Source organism: Acipenser ruthenus, chromosome 32 (assembly GCF_902713425.1).
Source record: "Acipenser ruthenus chromosome 32, fAciRut3.2 maternal haplotype, whole genome shotgun sequence".
In the NCBI taxonomy this organism is placed as follows: domain Eukaryota; kingdom Metazoa; phylum Chordata; class Actinopteri; order Acipenseriformes; family Acipenseridae; genus Acipenser; species Acipenser ruthenus.
In genome coordinates this window covers 14,072,562-14,095,644 of record NC_081220.1, presented here as the reverse complement: position 1 = coordinate 14,095,644, position 23,083 = coordinate 14,072,562, and the positions used below count along the sequence as shown (strand labels likewise).

Below are 23,083 nucleotides of genomic sequence, written 5' to 3'. Positions count from 1 at the left end.
ACACACTACTGTGTGTGTGTGTGTGTGTATATATTAGAAATTGTCGTACAATAAAAGATGTAACACTACAAGTTGTGTGGTTTATTAATTTATTTTCAGTGGATTCCTGTAGAGCAAAATCATCAAACACTGTTAACTTTCCCTGATTCAATGAAAGCCAGACTGATGGAACTTGAAATAGTCAAAAAAAAAAAACAGGTAAAACTCACAGGGATGGAATCAGACTCCCGCTGCACAGCACTGTGATCCAGTCCTGGTTTCACTAGGAGTTTAATAATCAGACACACCTGAGCTTGTTACCTAGACACACTGGGGCTGATCAAGCTGGACTGGGTGACGCTGCTGTGCAACGGGAGTCTTGTTTCCACTCCCGGGTACAAAAAGCCGTCGCTCTGCCCCCGTATCGCTTAGCAACGAAGTACCAAGTCGTTCGGATCAGAGCGCCTGACCCCCGAAGGTACGCGAGGAAACTGAGCGCAAACCGTTTCTTAACAACACAGTTCAGAGAGTGACTCCAGCATCGCGGGGTATCCCGCAGCGTGAAAGATCCCACGCGCCCGGTCCCGCTGCTCAGTCTCTCCCCGCTGTGCCCGGCACCCGATCGCAGCTCAGTACCAGAACGTTCTGCGGCCCGCTCTGGTTTCCACGACGCCCGTCGCCCCGGCGATTTCCTCCTCGAACGTTTTCAGAGAGGCGCTGTAGGTTTTCTCCAAGGCGTCGTCGGGCGAGGTGTCTTTCGGGCCGTCTGTTTTTTTTCGAAAAAAATAAAAACAAGAATCATTCAGCCAGCCTGGACCTCAACACACAATCTGTTTCTGCATCTTCACCTTTTAAAAAAAGTACCTCATTAAATGTTCTTTGAAATCAGAACACAAGCTGTATTTATGTCATTTGATTCACTCGAAATCAGTATCGCAGAAAACGTTTCAAATCCTTCGTTGTGGCTACAAACGGCCGCGTCCTGTTTTGAGGACAGCCGAGTAAGTGAGACGCGTTTCCTGTGATCAGAGCAAATTTCACGCTGGCTATGAAGCTCAACGCACAGAAAACGAATCCTCTTTATCAGCACTGCAGGGAGAGGAAAATAAAAAACACCAAGAAATTGATCATTTTGAGGCTTCAGTTTCTTTTATAAATCGAGACGTGTCTGCAGAATTATTAACAGTTCCCTTTAGACTTAAACTTTAGCGGGTAACAATATTTGAATAAGTTATCATAACAATATAGTTAAAGAGAAAATTAAAATAACAGGGAGAGAATGCCAGGTTTAGAAAAATGCTCTAAAAAAAAAAAAAATGACAACAGCCCGTCCTCAAATGGGTCAACTGAATGCAGAATATACCTCCTGTCTGGGGGGCTGATTTGATCAGACAGCTGGGTTTCACATCACAGCGCTTGGAACGGTACGTTCAGCAAATCAGCCCCAATGGACCCTCTCCTGATTACTGTGGAGAGCTGCTTTATAAAATTAGGGCTTCTGATTTTCTGTGTGTCCCCCCCCACCTGACTTTTCTCCTCCCCTTTAAGAAATCAAAATGATCTCCGTTCAGCCATTCATGTCTCTCGCGTTCGTAGTAAAACTGATTTCATTCAGGGTTCTCTGTGAAAACAACTAAATGGGTTTTTAATAAGTCTGTCTTTTTCATTTCAAAAGCAGAAGCGACTTTATTCATGTAAACGCAGTCAATGATACAGCCCTATCCTGCATTTAAATATTTTTCATTACAGCTTTTTAATACAGGTGAGTCTCTTATTAACACGTCGCGATCTCGTTTGCATGTTTCTGTTTCTAAATGAAAAATGAAGGCTGGGACGATTTTTAAAAGCCCATTTAGTTGTTTCACAGAAATAAATGAGATCATTTTTACTACGAACGCGTTTCTCAGCTGTGTGATTTGAGAGACACGAACGGCTGAACGGAGATCGACTGAATTCTTAAAAAGCAGAGTAGAAAAGTCAAGGGTTAAAACACAGACTGTATCAGAAGCCCTGTTTATGAACTAGAATGAAATGGGTGTGTGCGGCAGGGGTTACAGTGAGCTGGGGGGCCCCAACTTGCCTTTCCATTGCTCCGGGACAATCCCGTCTCTCCTCTGCACCACGGGTTTGGGGAGGATCCTCCCAGACCGGAGGGACACTCGCACCCTCTCACCCTCCTCCGTGAAGCGCCACTCCACCTGCGTGGGCTTCCTGGAGAGAGAGAGGGGAGGGGGGGGAGAGAGGGGGGTGAGGGGTGAGGGGGAGAGGGAGAGGGGGGAGAGAGGGGGAGAGAGGGAGGAAGAGGGGGAGAGAGGGGAGAGAGAGGAGAGAGAGAGAGAGAGGGAGGAAGAGGGAGAGAGAGGGGGGAGAGAGGGGGAGAGAGGGGGAGAGAGGGGGAGAGAGGGGGAGGGAGGGAGAGAGAGGGAGAGAGAGGGGGGGAGGTGAGAGAGAGGGGGGGAGAGGGAGAGGGAGGGAGGGGGGAGAGGGAGGGAGGGGGGGAGAGGGAGAGGGAGAGGGGGAGAGGGAGGGAGAGGGAGAGAGAGGGAGAGGGAGGTAGAGGGAGGGAGGGGAGAGGGGGGAGAGGGAGAGACATTTGAGATCTGCAGAGCTAGTGCAATTGCATTTGTGAATATAATTATTATAAAGCTATAACTAGTGGGATAATGCGCGCACACACACACACACACACACACAAAACAAAACTGGGGATTTTGAGTAGATATCTAGTGTTCTGCGGAGCACCTTGTGCGTTTCAGTGTCTGTATTCACAAACGGCTTCTAAAAACACAACATCAGGTGAACATCATCACATCAAACAGCCGCTTCGAACCCGGGGATCAGGCTTACCTGTCCGAAGGGTCAACCAGGGCAACCTCTCTGACCAACAGCGGAGATTCACTGGCGATGTACGTCCCGCGATACTCCCCGGACTTCCCAATGTAGCGATAGTGCTGCCAAAACGACAAGACAGGAAATGATTATTACGAGTCATTCAGCTGATGAAGTCACGCGCTGCCGCTGTTGAGAGAAGCTCATTTTAACAGAACGCTGCTTGTTAGAAAGTTGATCAGTGACGACGTGTTGGGATTGATTAAAAGGGAACAGGAATTGGGAAGGAAATAGAGATAAAAAAAAAACAGGAAGTGACTCTCAGCCCAGTTCAGGGTTACGTCAAGTGGAGTCTTGGGCACATTATGTACAGTAACCCGGACAGACGGACAGACAGACAGTCTCATAGCAACAGCGTGTTAGCTCCAGAAAGAACGAAGGCTCTTTTCAGCTGTGTTTGATTTAAAAAGGGAACTGGAAACTGAAAATGCACCCCCGGTCCTGTCTCCTATTGCGCAGCAGTTTCATCCGTTCCAGGTTTTGCGATTAGCCTCAGTGTGTACAGCTAACATCACTTCCATATCTTACCGTGTTCAGTCCTTCCAGGATCACCCAGTTCCGAGCTCGGATCACCTGACTGATCTTCCCCTGCTTCCCAGAGTCCTTCCCAGCCAGGACTTCCACCTGAGAAACGCACAGCCACGTCACAGGAGCCACGAATCACACGGGGCTGAAAATCACCACAACACACAGGCGGCCTTGGAATGGTTTACCCACGGCGAGGAAATTTAGCCCTGTACCAAATCGCCCCCTTTTTTTTCATCCTAGATATGTTTTATCAGAGGTCCTCTGGTTTTTAAATACAGCTCGGTGGGCCAGCGGTTAAAGAAAAGGGGGATTTGATACCAGGAGGTTCAAATCCTGGCTCAGCCACTGACTACCTGTGTGTGTGTGTGTGAGACCCTGAGCAAGTCACTGAACCTCCTTGTGCTCCGTCCTTCGGATGAGACGTAAAACAAACGAGCTCCTATTGGAAGTGACTCTGCAGCAGCAGCAGCAGTTGTTGATGATGCAGAGTTCACCCCCCCTAGGCTCTGTAAGTCGCTTTGGAGAAAAAGCGTCTGCTCCATAATAATGATGTAATTGTTCTTATTGTATTACTTGTATTGTAACACTTGAAATGTATTTGCTTACGATTGTAAATCGCCCTGGATAAGGGCGTTTGCTAAGAAATAAATAATAAAAATAATAATTGGTTTGCGCATTCCACCCACCGTGTCTCCCTTGAAGAGGCTCCAGTCCTCGGGTTGGATTGGCTCCACAAACACCTTGCGGCGTTTCTTGCCAGGCGGGTTCATTCTCTGAGCGCCGACGGTCCACGGCCGGCTCGTCCCGTAGCGATAATCCGGGGGCACCTTCACACGGGCCGCCATCGCCAGCAGGGCCGTGAGACGCATTCTTCAGAACCGCTGCGGACCGAAACACAACAGCAACAACAGCAACAGCAACAGCGCTCCCATTAGTATTAGTATTAGTACTGAAGCAAACGCCGCGCAGAACAATTGGTTTTTCTCAGCGGCGTGTTCACAGAATAACTGGTTTGTGTTGTTTTGTTTTCTTGTCGCAACACTCCGTGTTTATTTCCTTTCTGGGTCGGTTTTCTGATATTAGTTCCTACCAGTCGTTTTTCCTATACCGCGCATCCTCACCAGATTTGTTTTTTTCCTTCTGTTTACAAGTTACTCTGTCAAAAATATCTACCTATATATTATATATATATATCGCTTGAATTTATACAAACTCGAGTAAGTACTCGGAATTATTATAACGCCTTAAATGACAAACATTTCCCCGTAGCATAAACAAGGTGGCAATTTCTGACAAGGTGGCACATTTTGACATCTATATAACCGTCAGAAATTGCTACCTGAGGCAAATTCTGGCAGGGAGTCATATTCTGACAGGAAAACCGACTATAGCTACCCAATTAAGAACCTTATTTTTTTGTTGTTGGGTTGTTTTTTTGTATTTATTTGGGAAAAACTGAGCCTATAAAAATCTGTACAATAAAAAAATGAAAAACAAAAATGAAAAAAATAAATAAATAAATAAATAAACAAAAATACAAAAAACGAATTTATATAATGTAACAGCTGTAGACAGTGTTAGTAAATACACGTATAATGCTCAGAAATAAAAACTAAATCAATTAAATTACCGGTTTTGGTAAGAATATAATCTAACCCAAGCGTGGCTGGACTGTAAGCGTGTTTTAATGTTATTAATACGATTTCTGACACCCGTTCATTTCTGTTACTCGTGTTTTCATACACATCGTGGCTTCAGAAAAAGTAAATCACTGATTTATAACAATATTTCTGAAATAACGTGATCTTGAAACATACCTTATTCTTCACCGTGTGAGTCAATGTCGCGTTCAACCCCGACCTCTCAACCTTCGCCCCGTTTCAGTGGATTCGTCGAATTAATTTTTTTTTTATGATGGAAGCGTATTTTTTTAAGTAACGTTGTTTAAATAAGTAATAATAATAATAATAATAAACAACGCTTCGAAATTCATCAGCACTTTTACAGCGTATAAAAATAGATTAATCCTTCCCAAAACGCTCACCTCCTTTTTCTTCAAAATGGAACCTTCCCCCAGAGTGTGCTTCGTTCGCAATGCACGCCGGGATTTGTAGTTTACTTGCTTGTTAAAAAAAAATCACAAAACGACGTTTTGCCAGATGCAACGCTGCTTCAATTAACAATTAATTAACTTACCAACCAACTACGTTTCGGCTTCCGGCTTCTCCAGCAGAGAACACGGTAGAAATACCCCGGGTAGACTAATGGTGATGCTGTTGTTTCAGTTTGAAATTTGATTTAAAATCAAGAGTTTTCAGTTTATCAATGACTTCAACGTGAAGTATTTCTGGGGATTGGTGAGTATCCTGTTGGACTCCCGATTATCCTGGATACAGAGCTGTGCATTGATTTTAATTATCTGTATGCCTGTAAATATATATATTATCATTTAAACGTTTTGTGTACTTCCAAAATAAAATAAGACATTTGATGTACCGGTATAGTTTAACACACACACACACACACACACACTCCTCAAGAAATAAACAGACAATTCAAAGTGTGTTTTGGGTTTTTTTTCTAATCAATAGGTTTATTGTTCACTGCAAACAGACTGAAGCCTACATCAGAACTCGTGTCAAAGCTGAACTGAACTGAACATCATTGCAGACTCCAGCCTGGCTTGTGTGAGTCCGTTTCTCACCTGTGATTACAAACTTCAAAATACGATTTACAACAAAACACGGGGAGAGAAGGAGAGAGAGGGGAGGGGGAGGAGAGCAAGAGAGAGGAGGAAGGGGAGAGAGAGAGAGAGGGGGAGAGAGCGAGAGAGGGTGGAGGAGAGGGAGGGGGGGGAGAGAGAGCAAGAGTGAGGAGGGGGCAAGAGAGGGAGGGGGGGAGAGAGCAAGAGGAAGGGGAGAGCGAGAGAGAGAGAAGGTGGAGAGGAGGGGGAGAGAGAGCGAGAGCGAGGAGGGGCAAGAGAGGAGGGGGAGAGAGCGAGGAGAGAAGGTGGAGAGCGAGAGAGGAGGGAGAGAGCGAGAGCGAGGAGGGGGAGAGAGAGAGGAGAGGAGGAGGAGGAAGGGTTAGCTTTGGATTGGGGGGAAAAAAGAGCAGACTACGAAACTATAAATTGATTACACTTGGTGTCTTCCTTCACAAAAAAATGAAACAAATTAAAAAAAAACAAATAGAAACAGACAAAAAAAATACGTCCTTTTTTTTGTTCAATCAAAGAGAAGCATCAGATCAAATCAGAATTAAAATCCTGGGTGGGTAAGGAAAAGCTTAAAGGGTACAGCAGGTCCTTTTTATTGTATTGTGTTACATGTTCCCATGTGTTCCTACAACACGTAACAGATGGATTTACCAGTGAGCAGGAGGATGATGGGAAATGCAGTTCTGAGAGGTCCATGCGGGTACATGGGGAAGCCATCCTGAGGCAGGGAATGCAATTTAAAAGTTTAAAAAAAGTAGTCAAAATTAAAAAAAATATTAAAACAACACACACACCTTACTAAACAGCTGTAGCAACAGGTGGAACATGAAACACAATAAAAGATCCTTATGTACCCTTTAAGATGACAGTAAAACCCAGTACAAACACCCAGCTGCTCTGTGTCCATCACTTGCAGAGCTGTGGGTCCCATTCTGGCTCTGTTTCCACACTGAGTGCAGTACCTGATCCAAAACGAGAGAGAACTACTGTGGCTCATCGAGGACGTGGGAGAAAACGAAATATTGAAATCTGGGGGATCTTAAAATAACTTATCTCGTGGTCCAAACTGAGTGGCTTGAAACCTGGTTCCGGGAGACTAGGAGATCTATTGACATACTCCAGTTATTAGTCCTGATAGTTTTGGCCCACACCTTTAGAGTAAAGCTGAACCGAACACAGAGTCACTTTCTCAGGAGCTTGAAAGCTGGTTCCAGGAGACCCCCGGGAGACCTAGTTTGAGGTTTGCTGTATCAACCCCCCAAGTCTCCCTGCCTGGTGTGCCGCGCAGCGCCCTGAAACCTACAGTCTCCTGAAACCAAGCTCCAAGCCTCAGAGCGGTGGCTTCGTGTTCCCTCGGCTTTATATTCAAACTTAACAAAATCAGTGATCATAACAATGTTGTCTCAAATTAGGACAGTAGCACTTAATGGGTTAAAAGGCTATTCCCGTAGCGAACGCTGAATTCTGTCGCTCCGAGCAGCCGAGACCCAAACCGCTTGACGTGAGTAAAAGGTTATAACTTCCCTGCCTGAACGGCATTTTCAAACCCTACCCCCCTTTTCCTCTCTCCCGGCTTTTAAAACGTGCAAAAGGAAATCCATTTAAAAACCAAAGGTTTCGGAATATTGTGATGATACCACTGATACCACACATTGTGATCTGTCCCCTTAAAAAAAAAAAAAAAAATTAAATAACGCACAGATCTTTAAGGCATCGGACACCGCTGGCCTCGGACAAACTTTTGGAATTGAAAATGTAGAAATTACTCTGTACCTGGTTGGTTGAAAATATGGGGTTAAGTTGAATTTTTTTTTTTTTTGGATTCTCAAAAGTTTTTTTTAAAGAGAAAAGGGCAAAAGCTTTGTAAAAAAAAAAAAAAAAAGTCAGGATTTATAAACACGAAACAAAGCAGACTGAAAGCTGATTGGTCTGGGAGTTTTGTTTGCGTGTTAATGCTGGACGGTTGTATTTGAGGGACAGTGCAGGTGGGCTGGTGGGATTGGTTAGAGCAGGACTCCCCAATCCCAGTCCTGGGGGGGGACCCCCTGTGTGTGTCTGCGGGTTTTCATTCCAGCTGACTGAACCAGACCCTGAATTGAGCTAATTTGCTTAATTAGACCACTTGTTTTCAGCTCTTAATCAGCTGCAGATTTCAAGTCAGCTGTAGCATTTTGATAACTTAAAAACTCTGCAAACTTTTTCTTTCAGGAGCAGAGAACAATTAAAAAGGTCTAATTAAGCAAACGATCAGTTCAGTTCAGGGTCTCGTTCAGTGATTGAGAGCTCTGTTGGAATGAAAGCCAGCAGACAGAGGGGGTCGTCCCCCCCCCCCAGGACCAGGGCTGGGAAGCGCTGGGTTAGTGACAAAGTAGAGAAAAGGTTTAAACTTGTAAACTTTGAAACACACTAGAGGTCGTCTCTCTGTACTGTTGGTGCGCAGGTATATAATGTCCCAACCCCTGCTGCTTCAGGGAAGATAACAGGGGCGGACCAACACTGAGGGGAGGGGAGCAGCTACACAGCATTGTAACATCAATTACAGCTTTCATTATAGATATTCTTTCACCACCTTCTTGTAATTACACTAGAAAAGTCAAATCAGCATTTCAATATTCCTCTAAAACAAAATGTTTTTTTTCTTTCTTTTTGCCTATTCCTATCTGATGTCGTCTATAAAACAAAAAATAAATCGCCCATTTCATTTCTTTCTCTCCCCCGCCAAAAACGGGAACAGATTTCATTAGAATTTTTTTTTTTTTTTTTTAAAGATTTTTATTAAAAGGTTTTCTGTCGCTGAAGCTAAAGATAGTCTAAAAGGTCTTTTCACACCGGACGAGATTACGGTTTTCCCCAGCGATAAAAACGACTTTGGCTGCAGCCCTGCCTTTCCAAACCAGCTGCGACAGCCCCGTTACACAGCTACCACCCCCCCACCCCCCCCCCCCCCCCCCCCCCCCCCCCCCCCCCCCCAAAAAGTAGACTTCTTTCAGTACACTAATCACACACACACACACAGCTAGACCCTGTTTCCCTGGAGCAGTGTGTCTCGTGTGTGTGTCTCGGTGTGTTACACAATCGCTTGTCGTATCGCGTCTGGTGTGAATAAGGCTTTTGCAGTTGAAAGAGGAATTATCTGTCACTTTTTAAAATGCTGAAGGACACAGACTCTGCAGAAAAACGAGTGTCTGTTGACTGGAGATCTTCCCTTTAACACTGTCTGTTGCAGTCTGCAAGGGAGAGAGAGAGAGAGAGAGAGAGAGAGAGAGAGAGATAAGGGCTTGATCTAAAATAAGACGTTGGGAGCATCACAATTAAGAACGTAAGAGGGTTCGGTTGCTGTTTTTAAAATCCATCCTCTAATTCCAATCCCTCCCTATTTTAATTAATTCCAGCGTCTCCTTGCTGATCAGAATTGCAATGGAGCCGCGTTCTGTTAAAATGAGCTTCTCACAACAGGAGGCTGTGTGGTCCAGTGGTTAAAGAAAAGGGCTTGTAACCAGGAGGTCCCCCGGTTCAATCCCACCTCAGCCACTGACTCACTGTGTGACCTGAGCAAGTCACTGAACCCTCCTTGTGCTCCGTCTTTCGGGTGAGACGTAGTTGTAAGTGACTCTGCAGCTGATGCATAGTTCACACACCCTAGTCTCTGTAAGTCGCCTTGGATAAAGGCGTCTGCTAAATAAATAAACAAATAACATCCCCCTCTGTCCTAAACCTGCCTGCCCTCACCTCGTCTGGCGTGGGCTTGGCCTCAGATGCGTTTGATTGGCCGGCAGTCTTCTTGTCACTGGGGGAGTCCGTCGTGGGCGGAGCCACAGGGGCTGCAGGCTCCGCCTCCACGCTGTTATTGGCCTTGGTTGTTTCGGGCTCTGTCACCTTGTTCTCATCCTCCACTCCCCCCTCCGAATCTTTGGGTCGTTTCGGGGAGTCCTGGGGGGTAAAAAGTAGGTCAGCAACTATAGACATTTTGCAGTTCATTCGTTACTCAAGGCAATGATAGTTTTGGCACGTGCCTTCATCATTGGTTACAGTAATGAGGTGTAAAGCAGAGTTGAACAGAGAGCCACTTTTTCAGGAGCTTGAAAGCTGGTTCCAGGAGACCCCCGGGAGACCTAGTTTGAGGTTTGCTGTATCAAACCCCCAAGTCTCCCTGCCTGGTGTGCCGCGCAGCGCCCTGAAACCTACAGTCTCCTGAAACCTGAAGCTCCAAGCCGCACAGTGGCTTCGTGTTCCCCTCAGCGTCGGGCTGTAACGTTCAAAGTAACAGACTGACGTTACTTCAAAGAAAAACTTGTTTCCGAGCAAGAAAATAAAATGTCAAATATGCAAGCTGCACCGAGGCTACTGTATACTTGAATGCTTTATGCATGGTCATACTAGGACACTGGCAAAATAAAGTAACTGTTTTTACACCCAATTGTTACCTTCGAGGTGACGTTCCCAACCTGCAGAATAATGTTTCATGCATTCAGGCTTGGGGGTCTATTCCTGTTTTCCAATTTCCAATCCCTTTTTAAAAATCAATCCCATGAACACGTCGCCGCCAATCAAATTTGCAGTGGAGCAGCATTCTGTGATAACAAGCTTCTCACAACACTAGGACAGTTCAGGCTCGGGGGTCCAGGGGTTAGAGAAAAGGGGGGCTTGATACCAGGAGGTTCAAATCCCGGCTCAGCCGCTGACTCCCTGTGTGTGTGTGTGTGTGTGTGTGTGTGTGCGTGTGTGTGACCCTGAGCAAGTCACTGAACCTCCTTGTGCTCCGTCCTTCGGATGAGACGTAAAACTAACAAGCTCCTATTGGAAGTGACTCTGCAGCAGCAGCAGCAGTTGTTGATGATGCATAGTTCACCCTCCTAGTCTGTAAGTCGCTTTGGATAAAAGCGTCTGCTGAATGACTAAATTCATAAAAATAATAATAATAATAATAATAATAATAATAATAATAATAATAATAATAATAATATCCTAAGTATACCTCCAGCGAATCCTCGGCTTTCCGTTTGGCTCCGCCTTTCTCGTTCTTCTCATCAATCACCAGCGTCCCCTCTTCATCACTGCTGCCCTCGGCCACGCCCTTCTTCACAGCCCCGCCCCCTGCGGAGTCCCCGCCTCCTTCCGCCGCGCCCTCCTTCTGAACCGGCTGTGGCGACGCCTACCAGGGGCAGCATTTTCAATACAAAACAAAACCTAACGAGTCCTTCGGGTGAGACGCAAAACAAACGAGCTCCTATGGGGCAGCAGTGTGGAGTAGTGGTTAGGGCTCTGGACTCTTGACCGGAGGGTCGTGGGTTCAATCCCAGGTGGGGGACACTGCTGCTGTACCCTTGAGCAAGGTACTTTACCTAGATTGCTCCAGTAAAAACCCAACTGTATAAATGGGTAATTGTATGTAAAAATAATGTGATATCTTGTAACAATTGTAAGTCGCCCTGGATAAGGGCGTCTGCTAAGAAATAAATAATAATAATAATAATAATAATAATAATAATAATAATAATAATAATAATAACATTGGAAGTGACTCTGCAGCAGCAGCAGCAGTTGTTGATGATGCATAGTTCACCCCCCTAGTCTCTGTAAGTCGCTCTGGATAAAAGCATCTGCTAAAAGACTCATTATTAATACTAATAATAATAATACTAATACTAATAATAATAATAATATAGTCATTTACAGCGGCTGGATTTGACCCCATACCTCGTATCCCGACTCCTTCACTGCTGGATTGTTCTCGATTTCCCACAGTCCCTCGCTGAAGCCTTTCCGCTTGTTGGGTTTCCCAAACTTCTCCTTGCATTCCTCGTACGGGATGAGATCCTTGGGACCCAGGAACGCCCTGGAATGGGAAAGAAAGAAAAGGAAAATAAATAAATAAAGACTGGAAGGATACAGGACTCGGAGGAGGGGATGGAAATAAGACTCCTATCGCACAGCGGTGTCACTCAGTCCTCGGGCCTTAAAGGGTTAAGCCTGGCTGGTACTTACGTCTCATGAGTGCCAAAGAAAAAGACCTGATATTTATTGGAGGAGGACTTGACGGCACCTTCAGGAAGCTCATCAATCTGTGAAGAGGGAGAGAGAGAGACAGACAGACACACTGGGTTTAGCAGGACAGTCTCCAGAACAGCACCTTTTATTATTATTATTATTATTAGAGAGGCATTTTAGCAGACGCTTTTATGCAAAGCGACTTACAGAGACTAGGGGGGTGAACTCTGCATCATCAACAACTGCTGCTGCAGAGTCACTTCCAATAGGAGCTTGTTTGTTTTACATCTCACCCGAAGGACGGAGCACAAGGAGGTGAAGCGACTTGCTCAGAGTCACACACACACACACACACACACACACACACACACACACACACACACACAGGGAGTCAGTGGCTGAGCCGGGATTTGAACCTCCTGCACATGAGCCCAAACACTCAAACCCCAACCCTAACCACAACCCCCGAACCCTAACTAACTCTAACCCTGTGCTCCAACCCTAACCAGCCCTTCCCCAACAATAATTCTCTATCTGGGTTGCAGTCAAATGCATTTCTGGTAGTGGACTGCTAAACAGCTGGCATTTCATTGTTGCAACAAAACTCTTTGCCACAAATTTTAAAAAAAATTGGCACTTGGAAGAAATCCTTTTTAAACCCTGTAATTAGCAGCAAGTTGTTTTGCATCTCAGGAACAAGCCCTCCTCTCCTGGCTCGGCTCCCTGGACTGGGCTTGCAGATAAGAGGTTCCCTCCCTCCCTCCTCCTCCTCCTCCTCCTCCTCCTCCTCCTCCTCCTCCTCCCTCCCTCCCTTCCCTCCTCCGCTGTACAAACTACTCTGGTTCCTGGGCTGGCAGCCAGGGCATTGCTAACCTCTCAGTTTGAACAACAGAATCACCTCACAAAAAAAAAAAAAATTAAACTGACAAAACTTCCCTCCCTCCGCGCCAATCAGCCAAGTAACGAACCCGCTGCCCCGCCCCCCTCACTTCACTGGGTCCCAGTCTCTGTGCCTCAAGCCTGCCCTGGACTGGAGGGAGCACCCTTTCTCTTAGGGGGGGTGAGGGAGGGAGGGAGCAGTTCAGTCTCCGTGCCTCAAGCCTGCCCTGGACTGGAGGGAGCCCCCTTTCTCTTAGGGGGGTGAGGGAGGGAGGGAGCAGTCCAGTCTCTGAGTCTATGGTCAACCATGTCATTTCACATGGCACTGGGCTGCGCTCCAAAAAAGTTACCGGCTAGTTGTGCTTTAACTCACTGCGTCGCCTTACCCCTCCCCCTACCCCCGGGGTGTCAAACTCAGATCCTGGAGGGGGGGCCACAGTGTCTACCAGCTTTCATGAAAACCAGGAGACACCCCACCCCCCACGGCCCTCGATCACTGGAGTCTGACGCCCCCCTGCCCCTCGCTGAAGCATGGAAGCGTGCCCGATGATCTAGGAAGCTGGACGGGCAGTGCCGCGTCCCGCCAGCTCTTTATCAGTACCCAACCTGCTTCCTAGAGACAGTTAGAAACGGTCTTGCAACATCCCGCCAAACACACCACGACGGCAGCTAAAGCAGACTTGAGAAAACTGGCTCCTAAATTTCAAAAAGTTTAATGATTCAGCGACTTAGAGACTAGGGGTGAGCTATGCTATGCATCATCACCAACTGCTGCTGCTGCTGCAGAGTCACTTCCAATAGGAGCTCGTTTGTTTTACGTCTCATCCGAAGGACGGAGCACAAGGAGGTTCAGTGACTTGCTCAGGGTCTCACACACACACACACACACACACACACACAGGGAGTCAGTGGCTGAGCTGGGATTTGAACCTCCTGGTATCAAGACCCTTTCTCTAACTGCTGGACCCCCAATGCAAAAGTTGCTCCAACTGTCCTGTAATGGAGAACTCACGACACACAGGATTTTTTTAAAAGGATTTAATACGAAATGACATTCAGGTTAGGGGTGAGGGGCAGGATACTCAGGGATGGAAATATTACTCCTGTTGCATAGCAGTTTGGTCCATTCCTGGTTTTACTAGGAGTTTAATAAGACACACCTGAGCTTGTTACCTAGACACACCTAATGTGGCTGATCAAGCTCGTAGTAAAACCTGGAATGGGTGAAACTGCTATGCAACAGGAGTCTTATTTCCTGCCCTGGTGACTACCTAAGCATAAACGTGCCCGGCGCATCCCATAAATCAAATACAGCTTAACTTCAGAAAATACGGGCACGCCACAATTGCAAAATGTTTAAAAATCACTCTATAGGTTAATGGTGATCGGTGTGGATCGGGCTGATTAATTTACCATTCAGTGAAACGAGTGAATAAACAGCCGCTTGGGTTTGTGTGGATCGCTGATCTCCGCAGAGTCTCAGGAAAGCAGCAGCGATCCTCACAAACCCAAGCAGCTGGTTCCTCACTCTGAATGATTTTTCAGACCAGATCACAATATCTAATAATCGTTTTTTTTCGGCACGAATCGGCAGCAGAATCTGTTTCGATAATTATTAACTCCGAGAAATGCCGCTGCCCGTACATTCTAGTGACTAACTCCATATTATTATATTTATTATTATTAATTATAAAAGGTAAACAAAACAAGGCACGAATGACGTAACGGTACGTTTCCGTTTTTAGGGGAATTTTATATATATATAAAGTTTAAAACAACGGCATTTTATCATTTTATTATTTATTTTTTCCAATTGCATGACAAAGATAAATAAGGGGTAACAAATGATATTTAAATTCAAACGCAGGCGCCACAACAAACGACTTTTTTTTTTGTTTTATATAAACAAAAACAAACAAATAAATAAATAAATAAATAAATAAATAAATAAATAAATAAATATATGTAACCGGTCGGTTGAACACACACACACACGACACGATTAATATATAACAGCTTGTAAGAAAATGTAAACACTGAAATCCGTGAGTGTGCGAGTTGCCTTAAAATACATCAAATAACAATAAAAAGTCAGTTTAAAAAAGCTGTGGGGTTTGGGTATAAAACCTAAAAACAACACAAAACGGGTCCAAAATCTTCTTGACCTAAGAAACGGAGGAAAATATATATATACAGATTTGTTTGGTTTTGTTTACGAAATTAGCACGTCTTTAAAAACTACATACAGGCCAGGCCCCCCCAAAAAATACTATGAAAGGCGACTTACATTAGTGTAGGTAAAGTAAATTCAAATCCACGCTACACTGGACATGTTTAAAAGCGTTTTTATCTATAAAATTCACAATAAAGTAATATATAAACACACACCTTCGCTCGGCGCCGGTGATTCGCTATCTTTACAGCGAGCGCCAAAAGTATAGGCCCAAACACTGTGCAGTTACTAATGTGGTTAAAACAGTGCAATTTATTTACAGAGAAACACACAAAAAAGTCACTTTTATATCATTAAAGACTTGTTTTAATCGCTTACCCTTGCTGGCCAGTGCGGGTAACCTTTCATTTTTGCAAAGACCAAATCTCCCGGTTTGTATTCTCGTAGTCTGTTCGACTTGGGCATTGCAATTGTTATTTATATGTATATATATAAAAAAAAAAAAAGACTGAAAAAATAGATAAAAAGTTTGTTTTTAAAAACGAATTAAAATTAAAAAAAATAACTTTGAGAGAGAGGGAGAAAAACAGAAAGTAAAGCTCGCTCGAAAATAAAATTAAGCTACTACACACACGTAAGAAAACAAAATAAAAGCCAGTAAATTATACAGAGCTTTCCCAGTTTCCAGAATCTGCGCGCTGCGACGCGGTTTGCAAAGGTGATTATTTATTTATTTTCCCCCCCAGTTGTGTTTTTTTGGTGTAATTGCTGGTTACAGAGGTCTCGTCCCCCCCTCTCTCTCTCTCTCTCTCTCTCACACTATCTATCCTTTCTGCTTGTTTTTGTTTGAAATTGTAACTGCTTTCCCCCTCATGCAGCTGGTACTCGACTATTGCTGTCTAGCCCCGGTTCTGTCACGATGAGAAAGCGGGCTGGTTAGTCCAGACACAGCGAGCGAAACGCGGAGATACGGATGGATTAACCCATTACACCTAAATATTATCTATCTATTTATTTATTTATTTATTTAATTTATACACACACACACATATATATATATATATATATATATATATATATATATATATATATATATATATATATATATATATATATATATATAGCTCAAAGAGCCAGCTGCCCAACGTTTCGATATGTTGTACATATCTTTCTCAAGGGACCCTCAATATATATAATAATAAACAAATAATAATAATTTATATATATATATATATATATATATATATATATATATATATATATTATTTATTTCTTAGCAGACGCCCTTATCCAGGGCGACTTACAATTTTACAAGATATCACATTATACATTATTTCACATTATACAGCTATCACATTATTTTTACATACAATTACCCATTTACACAGTTGGGTTTTTACTGGAGCAATCTAGGTAAAGTACCTTGCTCAAGGGTACAGCAGCAGTGTCCCCCACCTGGGATTGAACCCACGACCCTCCGGTCAAGAGTCCAGAGCCCTAACCACTACTCCACACTGCTGCTGTTTGTTTATTTAGCAGACGCCTTTATCCAAGGCGACTTACAGAGACTAGGGTGTGTGAACTATGCATCAGCTGCAGAGTCACTTACAATTACGTCTCACCCGAAAGACGGAGCACAAGGAGGTTAAGTGACTTGCTCAGGGTCACACAATGAGTCAGTGGCTGAGGTGGGATTTGAACCGGGGACCTCCTGGTTACAAGCCCCTTTCTGTAACCACTGGACCACAGAGTGTACACACACACACACACACACACACACACACACACACACACACACACACACACACACACACACACACACACACACACACACACACACACACACACACACACACACACACACACACACACACACACACACACACACACACACACACACACACACAGTGTTGTTATATTGTTATGATAACTTGCTGCAGTTTCGTTAACCTCAAAAGTCTAAACGTTTTAACTCCTCGATATAAAATAAGAAATTGAAGCCTAAAAATGATCCGTTTCTTTTTCTTTTTTTTTCCCCCTTCCCGGCAGTGGCTCAGTTTTTCTATGTGTCGAGCTTCAGAGCCGGTGTGAGATTTCAGATATAATATTATGTGAAATAATACGAATAGAATTAATACACCGAATTAAAAAAAACAAGTAAAACTACAATCCCCACAGTGCTTTGCGAAAGAACGCATTCCCTTCGTGTGCGCACAGCATTGTGGGGTTTGTGGTCCATTCACAAGTAGGCAAAGCGGCACAGCTTGGGATATCTCCCCCGACTTCAGAAAAGAATGCACGATTGAGCTTTAAAAAATAAACACTAAGGTTGATTTTTTTTTGAGGGGTCTGATTTAGGAAACACGCGAGGTGTGTGTTGTATCTGACTGACGGCATTTTGATTAATAGCGTAGTATTTTGGAATAAAAAGTGGTCGCGGCCTGTGGTTTGTTTTGAATCCCCGGTCTTGATTTGTGGCGGTGTCTCCAGATATCGATTCTCACGCGAAGAAAAAAAGGGGGCGGGTGCGGTTTTTTTTTATTTTTTTTTATTTCCTATTTCAAATTCACCTGATTCAACGTTGAGGGGACTGTGTTAGCATTTGGTTAATTGATGACAAAAAAAGCCAAGGCGCGGGTACACTAACTTAACAAACTGCAATTAAATTGCCACAGAGTTTAAAAAATAAGTACGTAAGTCAAATTAAATAACAAATTAACTGAAAATGGTAATTCTCAAGATAGATAAAACATACGTACACCAATTTGCTAATTAGGTATAAAGTATCGGTTTTGTCTTTTATTTTTGGCGAGCGTTGCTGTAATTTATCCAATAATAATTGGCAAGTTTATTTGTTTATTTATTTATTTACTAAACAAAACTACCGTCCTGCGATGTCTTTAGTTGCTTACGCTAGCAGCGACGACAGCGATTCAGAAGATGCTCCTAATCGCGGCGATGCCACTAATGCAAGTACATCTCTGGCGTGGACGAAAAAGGGGGGTATTTTCTCCAGCCTCCCCGCTCCTAGAAACCCAAATTCAGAATCGCAGAGACTAGACCTGGGTGGGTTTAACCTGCCGCCCCCCAAACAGTCCGGCAGCCTTCGCCTCCCGCCGCCCAGGGATGGCTCCGAAAAACCCTGGATTCCGCAACCGGTTCCCAAATCCGACTCCCGGCTTGATCCGGATTACAACCCCGGCGAATCCAAGCTCGGTTTCCCTGCCCCGAAGAACAGCAACTTTGGCTTGAGTCTTCCGCCCCCTATCGGCGGGGTAGGTTTAAATTTACCAAGACCCAAGAAGCGGGCGGAACCTGTGAAAATCACCGTACCTGAAATTCACCAAGGAGAGGTAAGAACAGCCTGTTTAAAAAAACACACGTTCCTGATCCAGTGCGTAATTAATTGCAGTTACAATGTAGTTGAGATTGTAGTTGAACTTTGGCACCCTTGCTGAATTGTAACTATACCATATAATTCAGGGTTTTCCAGGGTTTATAAAACAGTATAGTAATTTATATTTGACCCCCCCCCCCCCCCCCCCCAGTTTGGTTATCGCTGTAATAATGAGACTTCAACAGTGCTGAGCGATCCTTGATCACAAGGTTACGATTCATTCTGTGATCTTTCGCCCTTTTCCTTTAGTCCGACTCCGATGAGGATGAACCCGTACGAAAGAAGGAGACTGCGCAGGTGAGATCATCTCTGTGTTATCCAGACCCAGGGGCTCATTGTGCCTGGTTGACGTGCACCCCCTCAGCCGGGGTTCAAACCCCCGCTGGTCCTGTTTCAATGTTCACTTAGCCTCCCTGCATTGGCTGCCAGTCAGAGCTGCCCCCTCATTTTCAAACGGCGAAATGCCACAAAAACCAGCGCTCCTAACAGCAGTGTCCGGGCTCCTCAGATTAGTCTCCCCGCCGCTGGTATGGTTCAAACCTGAAGATGATGTTAAAACACGACGAGGCGAAGGTGAGCATGCAGCTCCCAACGCCAGCAATGAGACACAAAACCTCCCTGATCCACAAGCAGAGGGGAACCTGAAGCATATCTGGGAGCTGCTGTGAATCAAGGGCAATGCATTAGGTTTGAAAACAAAAAATACTGTCCCCTCCTTCCTTCAGGATAAGATCCACGACCTTTTTTGTTTACACACTAACCTGTCCAATAACACTGTGTCGTTTATGGAGAGGATACGTTTTGCCATTTAGTGTTGACCAGACAAGCTCAAAGCCAGGTGAAGATTTCTTTTCAAACCCACACTGTTGTATCAACAAAACCACTCACAAAATACCATTACCATCTCTCTCTCTCTCTCTCTCTCTCTCTCTCTCTCTCTCTCTCTCTCTCTCTCTCACTCTATATATATATATATATATAGAAATTAAAATCAAATTTAAAACCACTTACTGACACTTCAAATGGCTTTAGGTGGCTAATTAACATGCCAGAACACCTTTTGAGAGGGGAGGGGAGGGGAGGGGAGGGGAGGGGGGCTGGTCTCATTCAATTATTATTAATAAAATCATAATTAGGGTGTCCAGGTCAGTGCCTGACTTATTTTTTTTTTTCCCCTCTATCCTCACAGGCTCCAGGATTGGGGCTTTCCTCCCTGCTGCCCCAGCCTCGAAACATGGTCGTCAAGGAAACGCATCGCCCCCTAGTCCCCCACACACTCACCAAACGCAAACCCGAGCCCAGAGCCCCCGCCAGGGCCTCCGTCACAGCAGCAGCAGCAGCAGCTTCCAGCGTTAGCTCCTCCCCCTCGGCCATCAAAGCCGCTGCCAAGTCAGCCGCCCTCCAGCTGGCTCGCCAAATGGCCCAGGAGGATGATGCGGAGGAGGAGGAGTGCAGCGACGAAGACCTAGACCCCAAAAACTACTTCTCCCTGCCCGAGAAGGGCTCCCCCCTCCCTGAGCCGGACCCCGTGGTCCCCCCTGGCACGGAGCCCCCCCCAGGCGCTTTCCAGTCCGACGCACCGTTGGATTTCGGGCCGGCGTGCGCTACCTGGAACCACCAGCAGGGGGAGCAGTACTACACTCCATATCCTGAGGCTGTAGGACAGAACCCCAGTCAAGAGGGGTACTACCAGGTTGGGAAGCAAAGGGAATCGTGGGTAGAGCTGGGGTCGAAACAATCAATCAAAAAAAAACAACTATACGAACGGCATTTTAGAATCTTTTTATTTAACATCATGTGATCAAAGAAACTACGAAAATGATATCGCCAAAAAAAGTCTCCCGGAAGGAAGCCGTATTTCAGTGTTTCATGTTAGATTTAAAAAAGTCACAATCTTTTTCGTGAAGTAGACAGGAAAGCTATACAAAGCGGGCGGTGTGTAATTCAGTATGTTAACGTGACGTTGTTCAGCAGGTTTTCACTGGACTTCATGAAGCAGGAGGAGTTCACTCTCCATAGCGTTTGGCTGGAGCGGTATGTGTGGTTGTGTCTCACGCTGCCTCTCTCTGTTACAGGATTATTACAGCAGTGGGGTTGAAGACTCGGATCCAGCATTGCCTCAAGCAGCGGCGTCTGGGTCCTCCTCCCTGATCGACGACGAAGCGGTAATGAAAAAAAAAAAATACAGAATAAAATCGCTTTCTGTTATCAAGATCGTTTATAATGAGTCATTCAGCAGACGCTTTTATCCAAAGCGACTTCCAGAGACTAGGAGGGTGAACTCTGCATCATCAACAACTGCTGCTGCTGCTGCTGCAGAGTCACTTCCAATAGGACCTCGGTTTTAACAAAATACCTTTGTGGTTACAGTTTCAGCAAACCGTCGTGCTGTCGGTGTAATTGTAATTGAATATTCACCCCTCCTCATTGTTATTGAATATTCACCCCTCCTCATTGTTATTGAATATTCACCCCTCCTTCCTCCTCCACCTCCTCCTCCTCCTCGTCTCTGCAGTTCCGACGGCTCCAGGGAAAACGGAACCGCGGGAAAGAAGAGGTGACGTTCCTGGAGATCAAGGGAGACGACCAGCTCAGCGGGAGCCAGCAGTGGCTAACCAAGGGACTCACAGAGGAGAAAGAGCAACGCAAGTCCTTCAGCAAGGTGAGAGAGAGACAGACAGACAGACAGACAGACAGACAGACAGACAGACAGACGCACATACACACAGAGAGAGAGAGAGAGAGAGAGAGAGAGAGAGAGAGGCTGACCAAGGGACTCGCAGAGGAGAAAGAGCAACGCAAGTCCTTCAGCAAGGTGAGAGAGAGAGAGAGAGAGACAGACAGACAGACAGACAGACAGATCCAGGGCTTGAATTTGGAAACAGAGTCCAGTTTATTTTCTGACACAGGTTGTTTTTGCTTCTGTTTTTGCTCACAGAAAAAAGGGGACCAACCGACTGGACAGCAGAGACGAAAGCACCAGATCACTTACCTGATACACCAGGTAAGAACCTCTCTATCTATCACACACTCAGGCCCACACACACACACACTGCATGGCTGCCTGCCCGCTCGCACACACTGCATGGCTGCCTGCCCGCGCACACACACACAGAGGGATTGTGTTATGGCAGAAAGGTACAGGGGTAGGATAAAAGCGTCTGCTAAATTAATTATTAATGTTATTCATGGGTGTGGGTTCTGTAGCTGACGGGGGTGTAGGATGTTGTAGGTTTACGTGACTGACGGGGGTGTAGGATGTTGGAGGTTTACGTGACTGACGGGGGTGTAGGATGTTGTAGGTTTGTGTAGCTGACGGGGGTGTAGGATGTTGTAGGTTTACGTGACTGACGGGGGTGTAGGATGTTGTAGGTTTGTGTGGCTGACGGGGGTGTAGGATGTTGTAGGTTTGCGTGGATGACGGGGGTGTAGGATGTTGTAGGTTTACGTGACTGACGGGGGTGTAGGATGTTGTAGGTTTGCGTGGATGACGGGGGTGTAGGATGTTGTAGGTTTGCGGGGCTGACGGGGGTGTAGGATGTTGTAGGTTTGCGTGGATGACGGGGGTGTAGGATGTTGTAGGTTTGCGGGGCTGACGGGGGTGTAGGATGTTGTAGGTTTGCGGGGCTGACGGGGGTGTAGGATGTTGTAGGTTTGCGGGGCTGACGGGGGTGTAGGATGTTGTAGGTTTACGTGACTGACGGGGGTGTAGGATGTTGTAGATTTGTGTAGCTGACGGGGGTGTAGGATGTTGTAGGTCTGCGGGGCTGACGGGGGTGTAGGATGTTGTAGGTTTGTTTGTGATTTTCTTCTCTTCATTTGCAGGCTAAGGAACGAGAGCTGGAGCTGAAAAACTCCTGGGCTGAGAACAAGCTCACCCGCAGACAGACGCAAGCCAAGTACGGCTTCTAGTGACCAGCGGGGTCACGGGGGGGGGGCTGGGGGCTGGCCTTTTTATAGAGCAGAGCCGGTTAGGAAACTGCGGCCGTTTGGGCTCTTGCGCGGTCAGTATCACGCAGTACAGTAGAGGACAGGGAGAGCCATAATGGCGGACACAGGGAGACGGTTTCATAACCTGCTCTGCTCCATGGAGTTGAACTAACTGGAGGGCAACTGGGCGACATTTTCATAATAACCTTTGTTGTGTAACCTGGAACGTACCAAGTCTTTGAACGGGGAGGGGGGAGGGGAGCCAGAAATGGGAAAGCCCTCTTTTGTTTTACTTGTAATAACCCTGTTTGGTTTGTCTTTGTGTGTTACTTGGTAGAAATGTCCAGCAGGGGGAGCCACTGATGTTGGAATCGAATGTAATTCTTCATGGATTTAAAAAAAAACAAAAAACTTATTTTATAGTCTAAAAATAAGTATTTCCAGATATTTTTTCCCCAATTTAAACATTTATTAACAGAATAAAAACAGCCTTGTCACATTTAAAACTGGTCATTTTTCTCTCTTTGAGTTATTTACACAACATGCTGGACAGAGCGAGATCTTGAGCAGAAATATGTTTCCTATCTTTGATGCAGCTGGTGTC

General features: G+C 45.4%; 3 protein-coding genes across 4 annotated transcripts; 1 reads left to right on the top strand and 2 right to left on the bottom strand.

Annotated features, from left to right (window-relative positions):
* Positions 1–72: 72 nt before the first annotated feature.
* On the bottom strand, positions 73–5,469 carry LOC117395579 (large ribosomal subunit protein uL24m). 2 transcript variants are annotated; one of them, XM_059006251.1, is made up of 6 exons: positions 5,441–5,469; positions 4,083–4,277; positions 3,397–3,492; positions 2,827–2,930; positions 2,060–2,190; positions 73–745 (listed from the first exon to the last, which is right to left on the bottom strand). In XM_059006251.1, exons 2-6 carry the CDS (start codon positions 4,263–4,265, stop codon positions 609–611), a joined length of 651 nt encoding a protein of 216 aa, XP_058862234.1. In that variant the 5' UTR covers positions 4,266–4,277; positions 5,441–5,469; the 3' UTR covers positions 73–608. The 2 variants fall into 2 exon arrangements, with proteins under 2 accessions (XP_058862234.1, XP_058862233.1); XM_059006250.1 differs by lacking the exon at positions 5,441–5,469 and adding an exon at positions 5,214–5,346.
* Positions 5,470–8,858: 3,389 nt separating this feature from the next.
* Positions 8,859–16,137, bottom strand: LOC117965178 (hepatoma-derived growth factor-like). Its single transcript, XM_059006249.1, has 6 exons — positions 15,531–16,137; positions 12,098–12,174; positions 11,810–11,948; positions 11,088–11,264; positions 9,842–10,042; positions 8,859–9,339 (listed from the first exon to the last, which is right to left on the bottom strand). Exons 1-6 carry the CDS (start codon positions 15,615–15,617, stop codon positions 9,256–9,258), a joined length of 765 nt encoding a protein of 254 aa, XP_058862232.1. The 5' UTR covers positions 15,618–16,137; the 3' UTR covers positions 8,859–9,255.
* A 1,212-nt stretch (positions 16,138–17,349) lies between these two features.
* LOC117395630 (proline-rich protein PRCC) lies at positions 17,350–22,990 on the top strand. The gene is made up of 7 exons (XM_059006236.1): positions 17,350–18,505; positions 18,799–18,846; positions 19,739–20,242; positions 20,625–20,714; positions 21,065–21,211; positions 21,488–21,553; positions 22,375–22,990. The coding sequence occupies exons 1-7, from the start codon at positions 18,047–18,049 to the stop codon at positions 22,459–22,461; spliced, it is 1,401 nt and encodes a 466-aa protein (XP_058862219.1). The 5' UTR covers positions 17,350–18,046; the 3' UTR covers positions 22,462–22,990.
* Positions 22,991–23,083: the final 93 nt, after the last annotated feature.